The sequence below is a fragment of the Triticum dicoccoides genome, chromosome 4B (assembly GCF_002162155.2).
Source record: "Triticum dicoccoides isolate Atlit2015 ecotype Zavitan chromosome 4B, WEW_v2.0, whole genome shotgun sequence".
Classification (NCBI taxonomy): domain Eukaryota; kingdom Viridiplantae; phylum Streptophyta; class Magnoliopsida; order Poales; family Poaceae; genus Triticum; species Triticum dicoccoides.
The window spans coordinates 323,059,744-323,078,855 of record NC_041387.1 but is presented as its reverse complement, the minus strand read 5'-3'; the positions used below and the strand labels follow the sequence as shown (position 1 = coordinate 323,078,855).

At 45.7% G+C, this 19,112-nt stretch overlaps 1 protein-coding gene across 1 annotated transcript; it reads right to left on the bottom strand.

Moving 5' to 3' along the window:
- Window positions 1-4,057: 4,057 nt before the first annotated feature.
- On the bottom strand, window positions 4,058-9,494 carry LOC119296065 (ER membrane protein complex subunit 4-like). The gene is made up of 6 exons (XM_037574476.1): window positions 9,278-9,494; window positions 9,128-9,184; window positions 8,727-8,880; window positions 6,356-6,453; window positions 6,210-6,275; window positions 4,058-4,430 (listed from the first exon to the last, which is right to left on the bottom strand). The coding sequence occupies exons 1-6, from the start codon at window positions 9,395-9,397 to the stop codon at window positions 4,392-4,394; spliced, it is 534 nt and encodes a 177-aa protein (XP_037430373.1). The 5' UTR covers window positions 9,398-9,494; the 3' UTR covers window positions 4,058-4,391.
- Window positions 9,495-19,112: the final 9,618 nt, after the last annotated feature.

The following is a 19,112-nucleotide window of genomic DNA, read 5'->3' as shown; positions in this document are numbered from 1 at the left end:
CAGATATCGCCTATTCTCCTCTATACTGCTTGCATTAGAGTAGTGTAGCATGTTACTGCTTTTCGTTAATCCTATTCTGATGCATAGCCTAACATTGTTGCTACATCTGTTGATACCTTACCTGCAATCCTAAATACTTAGTATAGGATGCTAGTTTATCATCATTGGCCCTACATTCTTGTCAGTCTGCCTTGCTATACTATCGGGTCGTGATCACTTGGGAGGTGATCACGGGTATATATTATACATACATACATGCTATACAGATGGTGACTAAAGTCGGGTCAGCTCGTTGAGTACCCGCAGGTGATTCTGATGTGGGGGCTGGAAGGACAGGTGGCTCCATCCCGGTAGATGTGGGCCTGGGTTCCCGACGGCCCCCGACTGTTACTTTGAGGCGGAGCGACAGGGCAGGTTGAGACCGCCTAGGAGAGAGGTGGGCCTGGCCCTGTTCGGCGTTCGCGGATACTTAACACGCTTAACGAGATCTTGGTATTTGATCTGAGTCTGGCTACTGGCATATACGCACTAACCAACTACGCAGGAACAGTTATGGGCACTCGACGTCGTGGTATCAGTCGAAGCCTTCGTGACGTCAGCGACTGAGCAGCGCGCGCCAGATTGGACCGCATAACGTGACTTCCTTTGTAATGGAGGTTGCTAGGTCTGCTTCCGGTCGCGTACGCAACATGCAGGAGTGCAATGGGCGATGGGCCCAGACCCCTGCGCGCATAGGATTTAGACCGGCGTGCTGACCTCTCTGATGTGCCTAGGTGGGGCTGCGACGTGTTGATCTTCCGAGGCCGGGCATGACCCAGGAAAGTGTGTCCGGCCAAATGGGATCGAGCGTGTTGGGTTATGTGGTGCACCCCTGCAGGGAAGTTAATCTATTCGAATAGCCGTGATCTTCGGTAACAGGACGACTTGGAGTTGTACCTTGACCTTATGACAACTAGAATCAGATACTTAATAAAACACACCCAGACAAGTTCCACAGACAACCCGGTGATCGCTTTTCCACAGGGCGACGAGGGGAGGATCGCCGGGTAGGATTATGCTATGCGATGCTACTTGGAGGACTTCAGTCTACTCTCTTCTACATGCTGCAAGATGGAGGCTGCCAGAAGCGTAGTCTTCGACAGGATTAGCTATCCCCCTCTTATTCTGACATTCTGCGGTTCAGTCCACCGATATGGCCCTTTACACATATACCCATGCATATGTAGTGTAGCTCCTTGCTTGCGAGTACTTTGGATGAGTACTCGCGGTTGCTTTTCTCCCTCTTTTCCCCTTTCCCTTCTACCTGGTTGTCGCAACCAGATGCTGGAGCCCTGGAGCCAGACGCCACCGTCGACGACGACTACTACACTGGAGGTGCCTACTACTACGTGCAGGCTGCTGACGACGGCTAGGAGTAGTTAGGAGGATCCCAGGCAGGAGGCTTGCGCCTCTTTCGATCTGTATCCCAGTTTGTGCTAGCCTTCTTAAGGCAGCTTGTTTAACTTATGTCTGTACTCAGATATTGTTGCTTCCGCTGACTCGTCTATGATCGAGCACTTGTATTCGAGCCCTCGAGGCCCCTGGCTTGTATTATGATGCTTGTATGACTTATTTTATTTTTAGAGTTGTGTTGTGATATCTTCCCGGGAGTCCTTGATCTTGATCGTACACGTTTGCGTGTATGATTAGTGTACGATTAAATCGGGGGCGTCACAGTATGGTATCTTCCTCGTGGAGTCATTCTTACTAAAGATAACCTTATTAAGAGGAATTGGCATCAAAGTCCGCAATGTGTCTTTTGTCATCATGGTGAGACAATAAAATATTTATTGTTGCAATGCAAATTGGCTCGTTCTATATGGTCAGTCATCCAGATAGCTTCTAGCTTGTATCCTCCTTGTAGTATTGCTAATGTATTTGGCAGCTGGTTACATGAGATAGATCACAGGTTTAGAACTCTTCTTAGGGTGGGAGCGCTTGTCATTATTTGGTCGCTTTGGCTATATAGAAATGATAAGGTTTTTAGCGATAAAAGTACTTCTCTGATGCAGTTTATCTATAGATGTACTGGGACTCTTCGTTCATGGTTATCTCTATAATGCATGGAGAATCGAGACCTGTTTACGGAGGTGTGTACACGATTGGAGGATACGGTGAGGGGTACTTTTACCAAACATGGGGGATTGGCCCACCTCCGCTTTAGGCGTTATACGAACTCTACATGTTTCTTTGTATTTTGCCTTTTTATTTTTCATTTGTGCGAGAGGACTTTGTTTGGCTGTGTGCATCTTAGTTATGCAGAGGCCAAGTGTCATGCTTAAATCCTTTAAGTAATAAAGCGACCCTTTTCCAAAAATCTGTTTTTGATGGAAGATGAAGACGAAGAAGTAGATCGGTTGCCGGAGATAAGATAGCCACGTAATTAGTTGGTGGGTCGTGCAAGCAATCGAGGAGAGGATGCCCGGATGTTGGGGAAAGCCGAAGGAAGGGGAAGGGGAAGAGAGGGTGACTCTTGGTTCAGAGGCGTCTTCGGTTTACATAGTCAAATCATATGAATTTTTTTGTAAAAATATGTTGACGTGGTGAGCTGCATGATCAAAATAATTAAGAGTAACTGATGACATGGCAAGGGTGCTGACGTGGATAGGTTGTATGTCAAGAAAAATAGAATAGCGGGGATGAACTATTTAGGTATTATAAATACAGCGCCTACTTTTCACTTGTTCCCGTGAGTGGAGTGTAGGAGAATGCATTGGGTATCCTACATCTCATTGAGGTTTTGGCCATTTATCGTTCGGGTGTTGTGGTGTCTGAAGAAATTCTAAGATGGCCTAAATAGAAGTCTGCAGTTCTTAGGCAGCTCGGTTTGCAAGAACCAGTTGTCGTCGGTGCATTGTATAAATGGTGGGAAAGAAGAGAAACAGGAAAGGAGCGAAAGTTCTCTTCTACTCCCGAGCTCAAATGAGCTTGGGATGAACAGTAAAATCAAAAAAGATGAAAACAAAGTCAAGAAATTCTGAAATTTGTTTGTGGGAAATTTTGACAAATAGTTTTGTATGTTTGAAATTTTTCATCACGAAATGACATTCTTGGAAGTCATAGAAAAAAAATAAAATCAACACTCCAAAATGTTTTCAGAAATAGCATTCTCGAAGCATCAATTTTTTTATTTTTTATTTTTGCCACGACTCCATGGATATCTTTCCATAATAAAATTTTGCAAGCACACATAAAACATTTGTCAAATTTTGCCAAAAAAACAGATTTTTATTTTTATTTTTTGATTTTACGGTTCATCAGAGAGCATTTGAGCTCGGGAACAGATACTCCACTTCCAGAAATGAGTGAGCATTAGACCATCTATAAGCTCAGCTTTTTCTACATATGCAATAACGGCGAATCATGAAAGTACAGGAGGAACTAGAAGAGCTCGTGCGGTACTCCGGGAAAAAAAAGGAGCTCGTGAGATGGACAAAAACCCCAGCCGGCACATATAAGATGAATACGGATGCACCATACTTCGAGGACGGGCCTGGGGCGATTGCGGCGATCGCAGAGAACAAGCTGTGTCGGGTGTAGCTGAGAACTTGGTTTTGCTCAAAAAAAAACTGAGAACTTAGTGTGCACACATGATGCAGCCCCCGCCTCCTCCTTGTTTTACGGCGTGGTCTCGCTCTGGTTCACTAGCTGGGATTTTCAAGGGTTATTATGGAGTCGGACTGCATGGAGATAATTGAAGCGTGGAAAGGTGAAACAGATATAAGAGCACCATACTCAGCGATCATAGCAGACTGATTTCAGCTTGCAGATGGCATGTCACCAGTAAGCTTTCAACATTGCCGCAGGGAAGCAAATAATTTGGCACATAATTGTTTTTGTCTTGGAAGGATGAGCCGCAACAGCGCAAGGTGTGCGCTCGCCACGCCAAATCATGCAGCTGCACAACTGAGAATTTAGGAATGTTGACTGGTCCTTTTTTTTCCTTTTCTGACCATCTCGTGTATAGAGTACAGTGGAGGGTAGCCACTCAAAAACACCACACTCTTGCGTGCAGAATAAACCATTAAGTTCAAATGTCAATTTCAACCAGCTAAACCCAACAACAAATCTCACAGCTATTTATCGAACAAAACAAAAGCAGTTCGTCCACTACATTGAATGGGAGAGTTAGCAACATCTCTATTGGATCAGACATGGTAAGCAGAAGAGAAAAAAAAAAGGAGCAAGCTATCTTTAGCTAAGCCTGTGATTTGTCTATAGATATCAATCCAAATTTGGTACATGTGAAACAAAAAATACAACAAACCCGCGTAAAATTTCTCCCTTCAGCAGGGGAAATTTCGCTTTAGTACAGATACCATCCTCCAAGCAATTGAAGATCATAAGGGAAATTACATCAAGGGGATCCCTCCACCAGCATATTCAACCTCCTGCCATTGAGAAAAGTAATTCAATCAGTTCAAGCAACCTACATATGCAGATACACATTCACAAATCCATACAAACTATATTATTACAATATTGGAAATCAGCATGTTATTGACTAGGCGTCGTGTTGCACCCAGAGGCAAAAAGGTATTAACAATTTGTGAGAATTGATTAAATTTAGCACAAGTTACAGCAGTAAACGCGAGATTTTTCAATACACATTATGGGTTATAATAGAACCTCATTTCAGCTAATTAGTTGACATGTTGGGCCAACTACAATGCAGATATCATTATCCAGGTAATCCATAATTAAACCTCAGGGGGGACCACATTGGAGCATGGATTTTTACCATTATTAAAATGGCGCACCTAGGCTCTAGGCATAGCAGAACACCTAGCTCACAATTGCGCTTCAGCGTGCGCTTTGGTCAGGAAAGTGCAAGGCGATGGCAAAATGCACGAATAACTTCTAGCACTTCTTCAGCTTCAATTTTTATCATGTAAAACAGGAAATGATAAGAGCCATAGACTACTGCAGCCGGTCACAAGATGTTTTGATGCATTTGTGATTAATTTTGCTGGCCAAATGCAGTAGTAGTGTCTATCTGGCACATGTAGTTTAAGAAAATGTTTATTCAACATAGTTATCAACAGAAGCGCAAAGATCTACCAGTGCCCAATAGCATGGTTTACTGGGAATGATCATTATTTCACAGATAAGAAAGTTCTGAAAGAAATCTTTAATGTTGTTTGCAAGCATAAACGATTCAGGTAAGCTTGATGTCAATATAATTATATGGAGAAGGTCCAGGGTGGAGGAGGACGGATGCCATGGCAGCTAACACTGTTTTCGACCACAGGCAAGGAGGCAAACGTGTGCGCTGCTCAAAGCCACAGGAACAAACAGATTCCACCCATGGGTTGACTTGAAACCATTCTCAACCCAAAAATTCTCAACACAACCCAACTCAATTCAGATTGTTTTTCAGTACACCATACCCAAAGCCGAACTGTTATCTTCTTCAACCAATTCCAAACCACCAAAATCAACCCGACTGGAAAATCCAAACCATGTAATCCAGTTCAACCAGCCTCATTAGACCGCTTAATAATGTGGTAAACAGAATCTCACTGTTGTTTGACAAAGCATGTTCTACTGAGATTAGTTGAATAGATGTTTTAACCCAGTTCACAAGCCCCGTAGCTGTTAAGATATAGTCATCTTACCATCTATCCAAAAGACCAATCTGTGTATATACACAACACCCCCCTTCACATCTGACGTAGATATGGAATGACCAACACCTCCCCTCACACCTGACTTGGGCGGGAGATACAACAACCCCCTTCAAGTCTCAGTCCCCGCATTTCTCCCAATCATTTATCTCTCCCAATCATTTATCTCCACCCAAGTCAGGCATGAGGGGAGGTGTTGATCATTCCATATCCACGTCAGATGTGAAGATGAGGGGAGGTGTTGCTATTCTGTATCTCCTCTTCCTATCAGATCGGTCTTTTGGGATGCTTGGTTGATAGGAATATCTAACAATAGCAAGGGTGCAGCGCCCTGAATAGATAAACGATGTTCCATCTGGCTGTCATACATACATAACTGAGACCAATACAAGCTACTATCAGCGAATAGTTTTAAAACACTAGTGAGCACCAGCCAGCCAATGAAAAAGTACTGCCTAATATGCATACTTAGTCACAAGTCAAAAACAATGAGAATAAGGCACTGAGAAGCAACAAATAATTTCGGTGGTATTAGCAACATACCCGAGCAGGAGACAGTGAAGATACCCAGTCTGATGCATTTGTTGGAAGAAGACCCAATGTATTGAGCTGTAGAACAAAATAATCACGTGTCTGAAGTGCTTACAGAAATATATGCAGATTCTGGCTCAACCTCTTATTATACTAACCTTCCAAACACCCAAACCCATAGCGGCCAAGTTGAGAGCAGTGAAGAGCAACTTAGGTGCAAGTGTATCCACCCTTGGGTCCTTAAATGGTTCAAAAACTGCAAAGATACATAATTAAAAAAGAAAAGTAACAGCTCATTAACACAATCCTGAATCACGTGGACAATGAGGTAATCATATTTTGGTACATGATGCCCAAAAGGCTCATTAGCACATCTCTGGAATATGTAATAGACTAGAAGCATATACTTCTTGTACCCAATAGAATCAGACTGGGTGAGTCATGCAGTGTTAAAAACAAAAATTGTTCTTTCCACTTTTTGAGAAGATCTTTCCACTTATTATATCAAGAGAAATCAGGATGGTTATCTAGTTTCAATGATAACTTAGAAATTTGCGTTAAATTTTACCATGGAGCAAACATACGCAAATAAATGGTTTTGGTCAACACATAATGAAATGTATCCTCCCTGTCAAAAAATGTGTTTCAATATGAAATATTATTCAAACAGCTAAAGTTGTCCACAGAAGAGAACGACTTGATGTATGAGCGAACATAGTCCACAGTTACCAAGACCAATGTCAATGTCTGGATCCACAATCAGGTTCATGCCAGATTCGATGCTGGGACAACACCAGGTCTCTGATCCAGGTGGAGATGGATGAGAGGGCGCTTAAGATTAGCTGAACCGTTACATTTCACCATCACTAACTACCACCACATCTATTCATTGGTGTTACTACTGTAAGCCAGAACTGCTCACACATCACTTGCAACAAGGCTAATTATCTCTCCCTATCCCCTCTTCTTGTCCATATTGACCTGGATCGCTGACATGGTTCCATCCTGACGGCCAACCTAGACCGACCAACGAGTGACTCAGACCATCATTGACAACAACAACCCCAATCCCGGTATCTACGTGCATACATGTCTAGCCTATATGTTAATGCTTTACTGAGTTCATAGTAACATCAGTTACCACCCACTTTTACTACAGAAATCAACAGCATTGACAGTCGACTGTTGGAGTTAACTTGACTCGAGATGTGCATGCATGTGGGCATAGCACCCTACACATTTAGCTTCCTAAGAGGTGTAACAGTCGCTCGTTGAGTAGATTAGTTGCTTGCATGCAATGGCACAGTGTGCATCCATGAGTCTACTGGGACAACGCATGCACTTAGATGGAACATGCAGGAGTTCATGAAAGCAGTGAATCAAAGATGTTGCGTGTGTCCTGTATAAATCCATCCTTGTGACCGATTTGTTTAGAGGGGATAATAGCAAGAACAAGAAAAGGCTAAGTCGGCCAAAAGCATTATTGTTGTGTTTCAAGTGCTTTTCTTCCACAAGAGTAACATGTGTATGTTCTCTCCCAGAATAGGGTGTGTGATACACCTCTATGAGACTGGAAGGGTGCAAGATGATAGAGAATAGAGGTGTGAGAAGCAACTTCAACACAGAGCAGCACACTATCTCTGCTATTCATGATCTATGCCCAGTGCGTTGTAATAACTAAAGGATACACCGCATGTTGCTGCGGGAGTTGGTTGATGAAAATTTGGGTTGATAACATGAGAACCAAAATTTAAAATACATATGACTTAAAATATTTGATTATGTATAGTTGTAACAATATTCATTGAATGTAAGTAGAATAACTGAATGTTAAACATTTTCCCGTGCATGGTTGAATGTCGTGGTGGGTCTTTTCCCATGCATGATTGCATGTTGAGGTGGGCCGTATCCCATTCATAATTGTATGGTGAGGTGGCATGCTTGCATGTTGAGATAAATAAGTTAGTGGAGATGACTCTCTTAGGTATATAGGATGGGATTCAAAATATAGAAATAAGAATTGCAACATAAGCTAAAACCTGTGGCATGGGGGATATAACTTATTAACCTAGCAAAATACCTATTCTTCTTTCATAATTCAAGCCTGCCTAAACTAAAATTTACTTGCACACAAAGAATATTTTCAGATGAGTAAACACCTAGTGATCAACCATTAGAAATTCTTTTGCTCAATCAGGCATCAGGGCCAATCGAATATACTCCCTCTGTAAACAAATATAAGATCGTTTAGATCACTACTTTAGTGATCTAAATGATCTTATATTAGTTTACAGAGGGAGTATATCAGAACATGAAAATCAAATATGCATCCAGCCAGAGCACGTATAACTGTTCACTAATCACAAGCATTACCCTATAGTCTTCCTAACATTAACCTACACACCGATACTAAGGCAAAGAACATAAATCAGAAATGACTGACCAAAGGGTCTTAAAGTAGCAGAGTTAGCAATCTCTTCAACTGAACTAACAACCCATACTAAAAATTCAGTTGACTCAAGACAGTACCTTTCCCGACAGATCGGAGTGCGTTGAAGGGCTGCCAGAGAGCAGAGAAGACGATGCCAATGCTGAACAGGTGGACTGTGCTCCCGGCCATCCACATCATAAAACCCATCATCATCAGGTTCTTGAAGGGCGCCTGCGCCACCTCCCAGGCCTTCTGCTCAGAGCAATACCGCATAAACTTCAATTAAGACTGCCCAAAACCTAGAGATATCAAGCAAGTGAACTCGGGGGAATCAGCCCAGAAGGAAGCGCTGAGATCCGGTTCCTCCTCAATTGCTTCTATGCTAGACCTAGACAAGTTGGCCAATTCACACTGAATTGGTACAGTTCTGGGAGTATCTAATCATTGGATCTATCTCGCTAGGAGACTACTACGACGAGCATCGGGGAATCGAGCGAACCTGCCCCTTCCAGGCGGCTTCGGTCTCCTTGCGCTGCCGCGCGCTGGCGGCGTCATCCTGAGAGCCAAGAAAAACAGCACGTAAATTCTACGGTCCGAGCGAGCGAAGGAACAGTTCCAGAAAAGAGGGCAGGGGGGTGGGGCGGGGTACCGCTTCCGGGGCAGATCTGGTGAAGCCGGGAGGATCGGGGAAGGCAGGCGAGGATGAGGAGGAAGATGCGTCGTGGAGCTCCACTGCCCAGCGGCGGGCGAGGCCCTTGCCCTTCTCCATCGCCGGCGGCCGCGGCTACTGACGGATCAACCGGTTCTGTTTTGGTTTTGGAGCTTGGACTCTCGGCGTGGATGATGGGAGACGGCAGCCTCGACCTCCAACTTCAACAAACAGGAGTGGAGCGGTCAATGTTTGAGATAGCTCCTTCATACAGTAGTGTATTCACGTATTGGTCCTGCATTTGACCAAAGATTTTTTTTTTTGAGGGGAAAGATTGCAATTATATTAAAATATCATCACAGTCGTTACAATCAGATTGCACCAGCAGCGCCAAAACCAGTGGTAGTTGGCCCATACGGACAGCCCCCCTACCACTGCTCTGGGTTAGCTTGGCTAACTCATGAGCAACTTTCTTGCCATCTCTCTCAATTTTTCGAAAGGCAATGTTTGATCTATCTTGAAGAAGCTCCCTAATCACAATATAATGCTCTCTCCAAGCTGCAAGAGGGGTTGCAGGGGAGAGAATGTTCAAAATAACTGCAGCACAATCAGATTCAACGATGATCTTATCATTTCCCAAGTCAAGAGCAGCCTTCAGCGCCGTGACATACGCATAAACTTCAGCCTCTTCGGCACTTGCACAGGGATGGAGTTTTACGCCCTCTACTCTAACAAGTCTGCCCATGAAGTCTCTTATAATGTACCCAGCACTAGATTCACCCGAAATGGCCACAAACGCAGCATCTGTGTTTACTTTCAGCCATCCCACAGGAGGTCTAATCCAATTAGACATACCAGCATGGCTTGGACCAGGTTTGTTCAACACTGACATATGACACTTCTGAGGAAAAGGCGCAACAACCGGCTTCTTTCCTTTGTCATCAGTAGCGAGGCATTCACCCCAAAAAGTAACAGAGAAGTTTTGCAGGAATCTAACCGAGTCTATAATGGAGCTCTTTCCTTGGTTGTGGACCACATCATTTCGGAGGAACCAAGCACGCCAGAACATTAGAAGCACCAAATCACACTGCCTTGGTTTGATTTTTGCAAGGAGGATTAGAAGCCAGTCAGGCCCATTGTAAATAAAAACTTTTTCCCCGGGAAGATCCCACACCCTTCGCAACTGATCTCTTAAGGCACGGGCTTTGGTACATTCCACCACAGCATGAAAATTGTTCTCGTCTGCCATACCACAAATATTGCACGTACTATCAATCTCCAGATTCCTTTTGTATTTATTCTGCTTTGTAGCAAGATTATCACAGGCCAACCTCCAACCAAAGGACCGGACCTTATTTGGGATATCAGCATTCCACACCAACTTCCACATATTCTTGTCCCCCTTTGGAGCAGCGCTACTTCCGGTCAGGTTGTTATTATAGTGCTTCAAATTATATGCAAGCTTGTACGCACTACGGACAGAGAAATGCCCGGACGTTTCATAGTGCCACGCTGGAGTATCCTCCATCTCATGTATCGGAATCTTTATCTTTAAGATCACCTCCGCGTCATTTGGCCAAAACACCTGTCTCACCAACTCCTCATTCCATTCCTTACTCTCAGGCAAGAAGAGATCACACAGTCTGCGAGTCCTAGACCGTTTCCTGCTGCCAAGAATTTTTAGGGACGGTTCTGTAGGAATCCAATTGTCCCTCCAAATACAGATGCAATTACCATTTCCAATCCTCCAGATTACTCCTTTCCTCAGAAGCTCCAAACCAAATTCGATTCCCCTCAACGCTTGAGATGCTTCACCAGAAAACACCGTATCAAGGACATTGTCGTTAGGGTAGTACCTTACTTTGAAGAGTCGAGCACATAAACTCTCTAGCGACTGGATTAATCTCCAAGCATGTCGCGCTAAGAGAGCCTGGTTGAAACAAACAGTGTCGCGGAAACCGATTCCTCCCTGAGATTTTGGTTTGATCAAGCATTCCCAAGAGGCCCAATGAACCCTTTTCTGTCCTTGCTCCTCCCCCGAGAAGAAACGCCTCACGAGTTTCATGTAATCATCATGGAAACTCATCGGCATCTTAAACACACTCATTGTGTAAGTGGGAAGCGCCTGAGCAATGGATTTGATGAGAACCTCTTTTGCAGCCATGGCCATATATCTTCCATTCCAATCTGATAGCCTTTTGTTGAACCTGTCGTTTATAGGCTGAAACTTCTCAGCCTTCATACGCCCTTCCGGTGTGGGTAGCCCCAGATATTTCTCCTCGAAAGTGCAATTTTGGACACTAAGAACCTCCTTCACTTCTTCCATCCTAGAAACTGGGCACACATAATTGAACAGGAGGGAACATTTCTCATGGCTAACCAGTTGGCCTGTGCTCCTAACAAACTCCTGTATCGCCTTTTTTACCACTGAAGCTTGCTGACCATTAGCTTCGAAAAACAGGGTAATATCATCAGCAAAAAATAAGTGAGATATCCCAGGGGCAGAACGAGCAATCTTTAGCTCTCTTAGTTCGCCCTTATTTACCGCATTCTTTAGTAATCTGGACAGACCATCAACGACAAATAGGAACAGGTAGGGAGAAAGAGGATCACCCTGGCGTAAACCTCTAGAAGGGGAGAACTCCTCAGAAAGCTCCCCATTCACACTTACAGCATATCGGCCAAAAGTAACACACGCATGACCCAACTCACCCATCTAGGGTTGAAACCCAACTTAGTGAGCACACCCTTTAAATACTTCCAGTCCACACGGTCATAAGCTTTTGAGAGGTCCATCTTGAAAGCGCAAAATGAGTCACTTGAGTTCCTCCCCCTTTGGATGGCATGGAAGCATTCAAACGCGATAAGGGTGTTGTCACTAATGAGCCTTCATGGGATGAAAGCGCTCTGCTCAATGCCAATAAGGTCGTCCAGGAGCAGTCTCAAGCGGTTCACTAAGCACTTCGACACCACTTTGTAAATAACATTGCATAAAGAGATTGGCCGAAAATCTTTTAACTCCACCACTTGGTTAGTCTTGGGGATGAGAACAATTGTAGTAGTATTCAACTCACTCGGCATGACACCATCTGTAAAGAATTGCTTTACAGCTCCGACCACCTCTTCTTTTAGAACATCCTAGTTTCGCTGGTAAAAATGCGCGGGGAAACCGTCCGGCCCCGGGGATTTTAGCGGCCCAATCTGAAATAGGGCGTCGCTGATCTCTTTTACCGTAAACTCTTCCATTAATTTTTCATTCATCTCATTTGTAACCAAAGTCTCAATATGATTCAGCAAGCCCGCAGGGTTTACATTTGAGTCTTCTGTAAACAGATCACAGAAAAACCCCTTTGCAATCGCTTTGATTTCTTATTCATTGTTTGTGAACTGCCCATTAGCCTTCCGAAGTTTTTTGATCCTGTTCTTTCTGGCACGCCAAGAGGCCCTTCGCTGAAAATATTTGGTGTTTTGGTCGCCCTCACGAAGCCACGTAACTCTACTCCTCTGAAGGTAAAGAAGCTCTTCCCGCAATAACAATTCATCCATTTTTGCTGATAAGATCTTTATTTCCTGCTCATGTGTGTTATAGTCCTTCAACAGATCCGCTAGTTTCCATCTACATTTGGCTATTTCTTTTGTAATAGAACCAATAGATTGGTTACTCCAGGCTTTAAGAACTTCCATGATACAGTCCACCTTCTCAGTTAGGTGCTTGAGGTCTCGGACAGGGGCATGATGGTTCTAGGCATTCTCAATTATCCTAGCCAAGGCCTCCTCTCTTTCCCACATCACTTCGTAGCGACCTTTTTTCCTTTTCCTTCTCTTAAATTGCAACTTCTCTAGGAAGAGTAAAAGAGGACAGTGGTCAGATCTCGGCGACACAAGATGTTTGACGCACGCATCAGAGAAAGTGTCCTGCCATTCAGGCGAAGTGAGAGCTCTATCCACCGCACTCGAACATTTTTATCCCCTAATTGATTGTTATTATACGTCCAGCCCACTCCTTTAAACCTAAGGTCATGCAAATTACATTCAGATAAAACTTCCCTGAAAGCTTTCATCAGGGGTTCACTCCTTTTCTTTCTAGAGATATGTTCGCTTTGCCACATGGCCTCGTTAAAATCACCGATCATGAGCCAAGGTTCAATAGCCTTTGGTTTGATGCGTCTCAACAGATCCTACATACAATGTCGGTCGTGGGACCTGGGCTCACCGTAAACAAAGGTTCCTCTCCATTTTATTTCACCAGCAACAGAAACTTTTACATCGACATGATGGACTCAGTAGTTTATTAACTCGACATCTACGGAATCATCCCAGAAGAGGGCAAGGCCTCCCCCCTTCCCTTTCACAGAGACAATGATACTGTGCCTGAAGCCAATTCTATGCCCACACCCTCCATAAAAGACTTACCTTGCCTAGTTTCGGAGAGGAACACAAACTCCGGGCAGTGAGCACGCACAAGGCGTGTCAACTCCAGAACTGTCCGAGGCCGCCCCAGTCCCTGGCAGTTCCAGGCCAAGATTTTCATGGCTCCTAACGGGCGCTATCACTCGTGCCCGTCACTTTACCGGCAGCCCCTGGGCCGGCAGCTTCCAGACCACCCTTCTCAACCGTATAGTGCTCTACCTCTACAGAACCCACATTCCTAGGCTTTTTGTTACTTGTGATTACATCAGTGTTATTGCTCTCAGGTTCTACAAATAGAGGATCCTTGACTCTATCCAGCCACTTGCCGAGAACAGAAGCGGCACCTCCTCCTTTAGCAGTATGCATGTCCCCCTTTTGGCCTCTCTTTCTCAGATATACTTTGTTCTTGACCGTGTTTGAATGGTCCATCTCTTTAACGCCCCCCTGCAGATTAACAAGATCCTCAACAACACGCTGGGAGTCGTCGACGGAGCCTCCACCAGCACTAGTCTTTGGAGGGAGCTCCGGAACCAGCCCCACCGGAGAGATTATTTCTTCAGACTCAGGAGTCTTCTTGTCTTTTGCCTCATTTCCAGGCATTTGGCCCAGCATATTGGTCTACATTTGCACCTTGTCTCCATCCTTCTTTGTGCAGCTGGAGTTAGATGCAGGAACCAAGGCAGCATCAGCGGTGCGGGAAGCATCCACCATGTCGTTCAGCAGACCCACAGCAGCCGAGGCGCTAACTGGATCACTGGGTGATCCATCCCCACATCAATGTTGTTGTTTGAGCCCTTCCGGGGGGCATCGGTTTCCATTATCTCACCCACTGAAAGGCGAGCAACATCTTCACTCACTTTCTCAACCGTCTTCAACACCACATCCACACTTGGAGTGTTGATTTGAGAGCTGCAGGTTGGCTTTGGGGAATGCCAAGGACAGGTAGCATCTTGCGAGGGCTTTGGTTTCCCCATCTTATCGGCAAGGAACCAGGCACGGGGGTCATCAAAGTGCACGGGATGCACACTGATATCCTTGGAATACCTCAGTTTTTTCTCATCATTAGGAAGATCACAACTGGCTTCCATATGCCCTAAGAAGCCACAGAATAAACAGAAGTTTGGAAGTCTTTCATAGCGCAGGAAAACAATCACATCTTCTCCAGTTATCTCGTCAGCCAGAGTGATCTCCTTTAGCGGAGTAGAGTACAAGGGGAGCAGCACTCTCACACGCAGAAATTTGTCGCAGATGTTTCCCCTCGCATGCTGATCAACCAGCAAAATCTTCCCAACCTGTTCTTCCAGATTTCAGGCAAGTTCCTTTGTAAGGAGGTAAAAAGGAATACCCCGGAACTGAACCCAAATAGGAACATGAGAGAACACAGCCAAAGCAGGGTCAGCCCCGGATTCCAAGCCGACAACCAAGAACGGGTCTCCCTTGTACTGCCATGGGCCACCCCTGATGTCATGTTGTCGATCTCCATCTTCTGAGAATTCTAGGATGAATTTACGTCCTTCCTTTGCCGGCATCTGATGATCGCCCAACGCCCCATAGATCTTCCAGGCCCCCTTCATATGGTCAATCAACTAATGGGGATTCACCATCAGCACAGACAAGAAGAGACCAACAGCCAGAAAACGCGTCTGAACTGCTTCGCGAGCCCCCAATATGTTAATGATCAGGGTTTTCTTCACAGGCTCCGCGGCAGAGAGGGCAAGCTCCTTACCCGGCCGGTGAATGGCTTCGTAGTCGTCTTGAGAGGCTGGGCTCCCAGCGGCCAACAGGGACCCTGACGCATCCCTCATGTACTTGGATGCCATCCCTAGAGTCACCAGGGAAGTCATCTTCAGATGGGCTTCGGATGTCGGCATTAGGCAATCGGTCGAACACTTGTAGTGCGTGGGGCAAAGGCTGGTGTGGCTTCCCAAGGTTGATGAAAAATGCAGCACCAGCAGCCTCATAAATAGCAGATCTTTCGTGGGCTTGTAAAAGCCCTCATTATTCTCCAAATAACTCTCAGAAGATGGAAACGAAAGTTTCTCCTCAAACTGAAACGGAACCTATATACGCTCCAGTTCATCATGGACTTTTAATTCAGAAAACGGAAGGGTCTCTGAAGGTGGATCACGACCTGAAACAAGTGGCTCCTTGTCTCCATCCTCAGGGGAGGGCAATAGTTTTCCACTCACAATCTTCAGTCGAAACCTCAGGAACAGGAGGCGGAACTTTAGTTTCTGGATCTCCCGCAGAGATTTCCTAAAACGACTAAGGAGGGTGGGGGAAAGGGTGTGCTCTGGTTGGGGAAGGGTGCATAGAGGGGTCTCGAGGTTGGTTTTCATAGGTTTCTGGGTTACAGGGACAAGCCATCGATGATTTTCAGAGGAAGGTAGGAAATCGCCAATGGAGTCACCTCTAGCGGGTTTCGGGAGGGGAACGGGCTCACCCATTCTGTTTCTTTGTTAAATCTTAAATCAAGCATTTGACCAAAGATTTTGTTCATTTGTTTCGGGCTTTGGGTCTCACACTCTCACTTGCAATTCTTACTCTCTCCGTTCCAGATTAGTTATATTTCTTTTTTTAAGTTAAACTTATTTAAATATTATCAAATCAATTAAGAAAAGTAAAACTCAACTAACTACGCCTTCTCATAGCAATTTAGAGCAAGGACCCAACCCGAAAACTTATATAAGGGGGGCCAGTGAAAGACGTAAAACATCAAGGGAGGCGAACACATAGATTTAGAGTGTTTTAAGTAAACAATGTAGGTGTGCTTTCAAAAGAAGAAGAAAAATCATAGGGGGGAGCCATGGTCCCGGCCTACCCGCCCTGGCTCCATCTCTGATTTAGAGTCGTCATTCGATAAAATTTACTGGCGGTCCATATCTGTCAGCATCCCTCCTACCCTGGGCCGATAGGTATGGGCTAGGCCCAACTGCCTTGCTACTGTGTAGGAGCTACTGTCGGTGTCAAAACCGGCGGATCTCGGGTAGGGGGTCCCGAACTGTGCGTCTAAGGCTAATGGTAACAGGAGGCAGGGGACACGATATTTTACCCAGGTTCGGGCCCTCTCGATGGAGGTAATACCCTACTTCCTGCTTGATTGATCTTGATGATATGAGATATTACAAGAGTTGATCTACCACGAGATCGTAGAGTCTAAACCCTAGAAGCTAGACTATGATTATGATTGTTGTTCTATGGACTAAACCCTCCGGTTTATATAGACACCGGAGGGGGCTAGGGTTACACAGAGTCGGTTACGGAGAAGGAGATCTACATATCCGAATTGCCAAGTTTGCCTTCCACGCAAAGGAGAGTCCCATCCAGACACGGGACGAAGTCTTCAATCTTGTATCTTCATAGTTCGACAGTCCGACCAAAGTATATAGTCCGGCTGTCCGAGGACCCCTTAATCCAGGACTCCCTCAGTAGCCCCTGAACCAGGCTTCAATGACGATGAGTCCGGCGCGCAGATTGTCTTCGGCATTGCAAGGCGGGTTCCTTCTCTGAATACTCCATAGAAGATTTCGAACACAAGGACCGTGTCCAGCTCTGCAAAACAAATTCCACATACCACCGTAGAGAGTACAATATTCCAAGATCTGATCTGCTGACGGACTTTTATGACATCATGCCACGGCCCGGTCTTTATTTGAACTGTTTCTCACAACCAGCCACTACACGTGATACGAGGCGGTTCTATTGGCACGTCTTGTCGAAGCAGAGATTGTGTCCCCCTTATCACGGGATTCCCATCAATACAGGTGTGGGTAACCCAACCGTGTTTGTTTAATGTGACTCCTCAATTTTAGGCAAGTCCCAAACGGTCACGCGGGGGACGCTTGATATTTATCCTCTTTATAAAGGGGGCCAAGGCCTGTCCTTTTCTTCCCACACTTGATCCTTCCCCTCCCAAACCTCGAGTTCCAACACCCAAGGCTTAAGCTAAGCATTTCAAACCTTCAACCATGTCCGGATCCAACCTGCAGGGCCGATGGATGGCTTCCTCCTTTACAGAGGAGGACGTCAAGAAACTTAGGGAGGCCAGGTATCTCACCGCCGAGATTCCGCACAGGCTACCTGCTCAAGTGCAGGTCGTCCCCACTCCCGAACCCAATGAGAGTGTCGTTTTTATTTCCCACTTTCTCTGAGGGCTAGGTTTTAGCGTTGATCCCTTCGTAAGAGGGCTCATGTTCTACTAAGGACTAGATTTCCATGATCTAGCTCCGGATTCCGTCCTTCACATCTCGTCATTTATCGTCATGTGTGAAGCCTTCCTCCACATCACCCCTCACTTCGGCCTATGGCTCAAGACCTTCCATGTGAGGCCGAGGGTGATTGACGGGCGTCACGCGGAGTGCGGAGGCGCTATAATAAGCAGAGGCACCGACGCCCCATGGCCAAAGAGTTTTTTCGCGGAAACTTCTGATTTGTGGCAGCAGGAGTGGTTTTACATCACAGCTCCCCAGGGTACAAAGCAGGTGGCTGCTCCAGCGTTCCGCTCGGGCCCTCCGCCGCAACTGGTGTCATGGGTCAACAAGGGGCTGGACTGGGGGCCGATTAACGACGTGCTGACACTTCAAAGCCGCATCCGAGACCTCCTCAAGAGGGATGTCAGTCTTGTCAATATAATGCAAGTGATGCTGGTTCATCAAGCCCTGCCCTGCCAACGTCGTCCTCTCCGTATGTGGGAGTTCAACCCGGAAGCACCGCGAACCGTTCAACAATTCTTTGGCATGACACTCGGAGAGATGTATGGGTCATTCTTCGGATGACGAATAAAGTGTCCGGAGACCATCGAGGATGTGGGTCTCAACTACAACCGTCCGGATACCCCGGTAAGTACTTCTGCTACCGAACACACCATCCTTTATGTTTATTATAACATCATTCTGAAAAAATGCTCTCTGCCAGTACTGGCTAAGGAAGGCGAAGATGATTAGGTGTCCGGCCCCTCTTCCCAAAGGCTCGCCGGATCCTTTGTTGACCAGGATGCTTGAGCGTGTGCCGTATCAGGTGCCATCAGGAGAAGACGAGGGGAGGAATAGAGAAGCCATAGGTGGGCCTCATATTCTACACATCCAAAATGGGGGAGTAAGTGCCTCCGCGAAGGAGGATAATCAGGGAGGGGAATCTAAAATCCTCTCTCCTCAAGGTAAGAAAAGGGCCGCCTCCGAAGACTTGGAAACGGAGGCTTCCAAACGAGGGAAGAAACCCTCGCCAAGGGGCCCTACCTCAGGGAGCGTCCTTACCGCGCAGCGCCCACAAGGGGGCCAACCCTCCACCGAGTCGTAAGTAAAAGAGTACTTTGGTAAATATATCCCGTTTTGTCTCTGAGGATAGTAACCGAAACATATTTGTTGTAGTCCGGCTCGTAGCCCTTCTCCACAGAGTTCGTCCTCTGGGGATCTTCCTCCGGAGATGA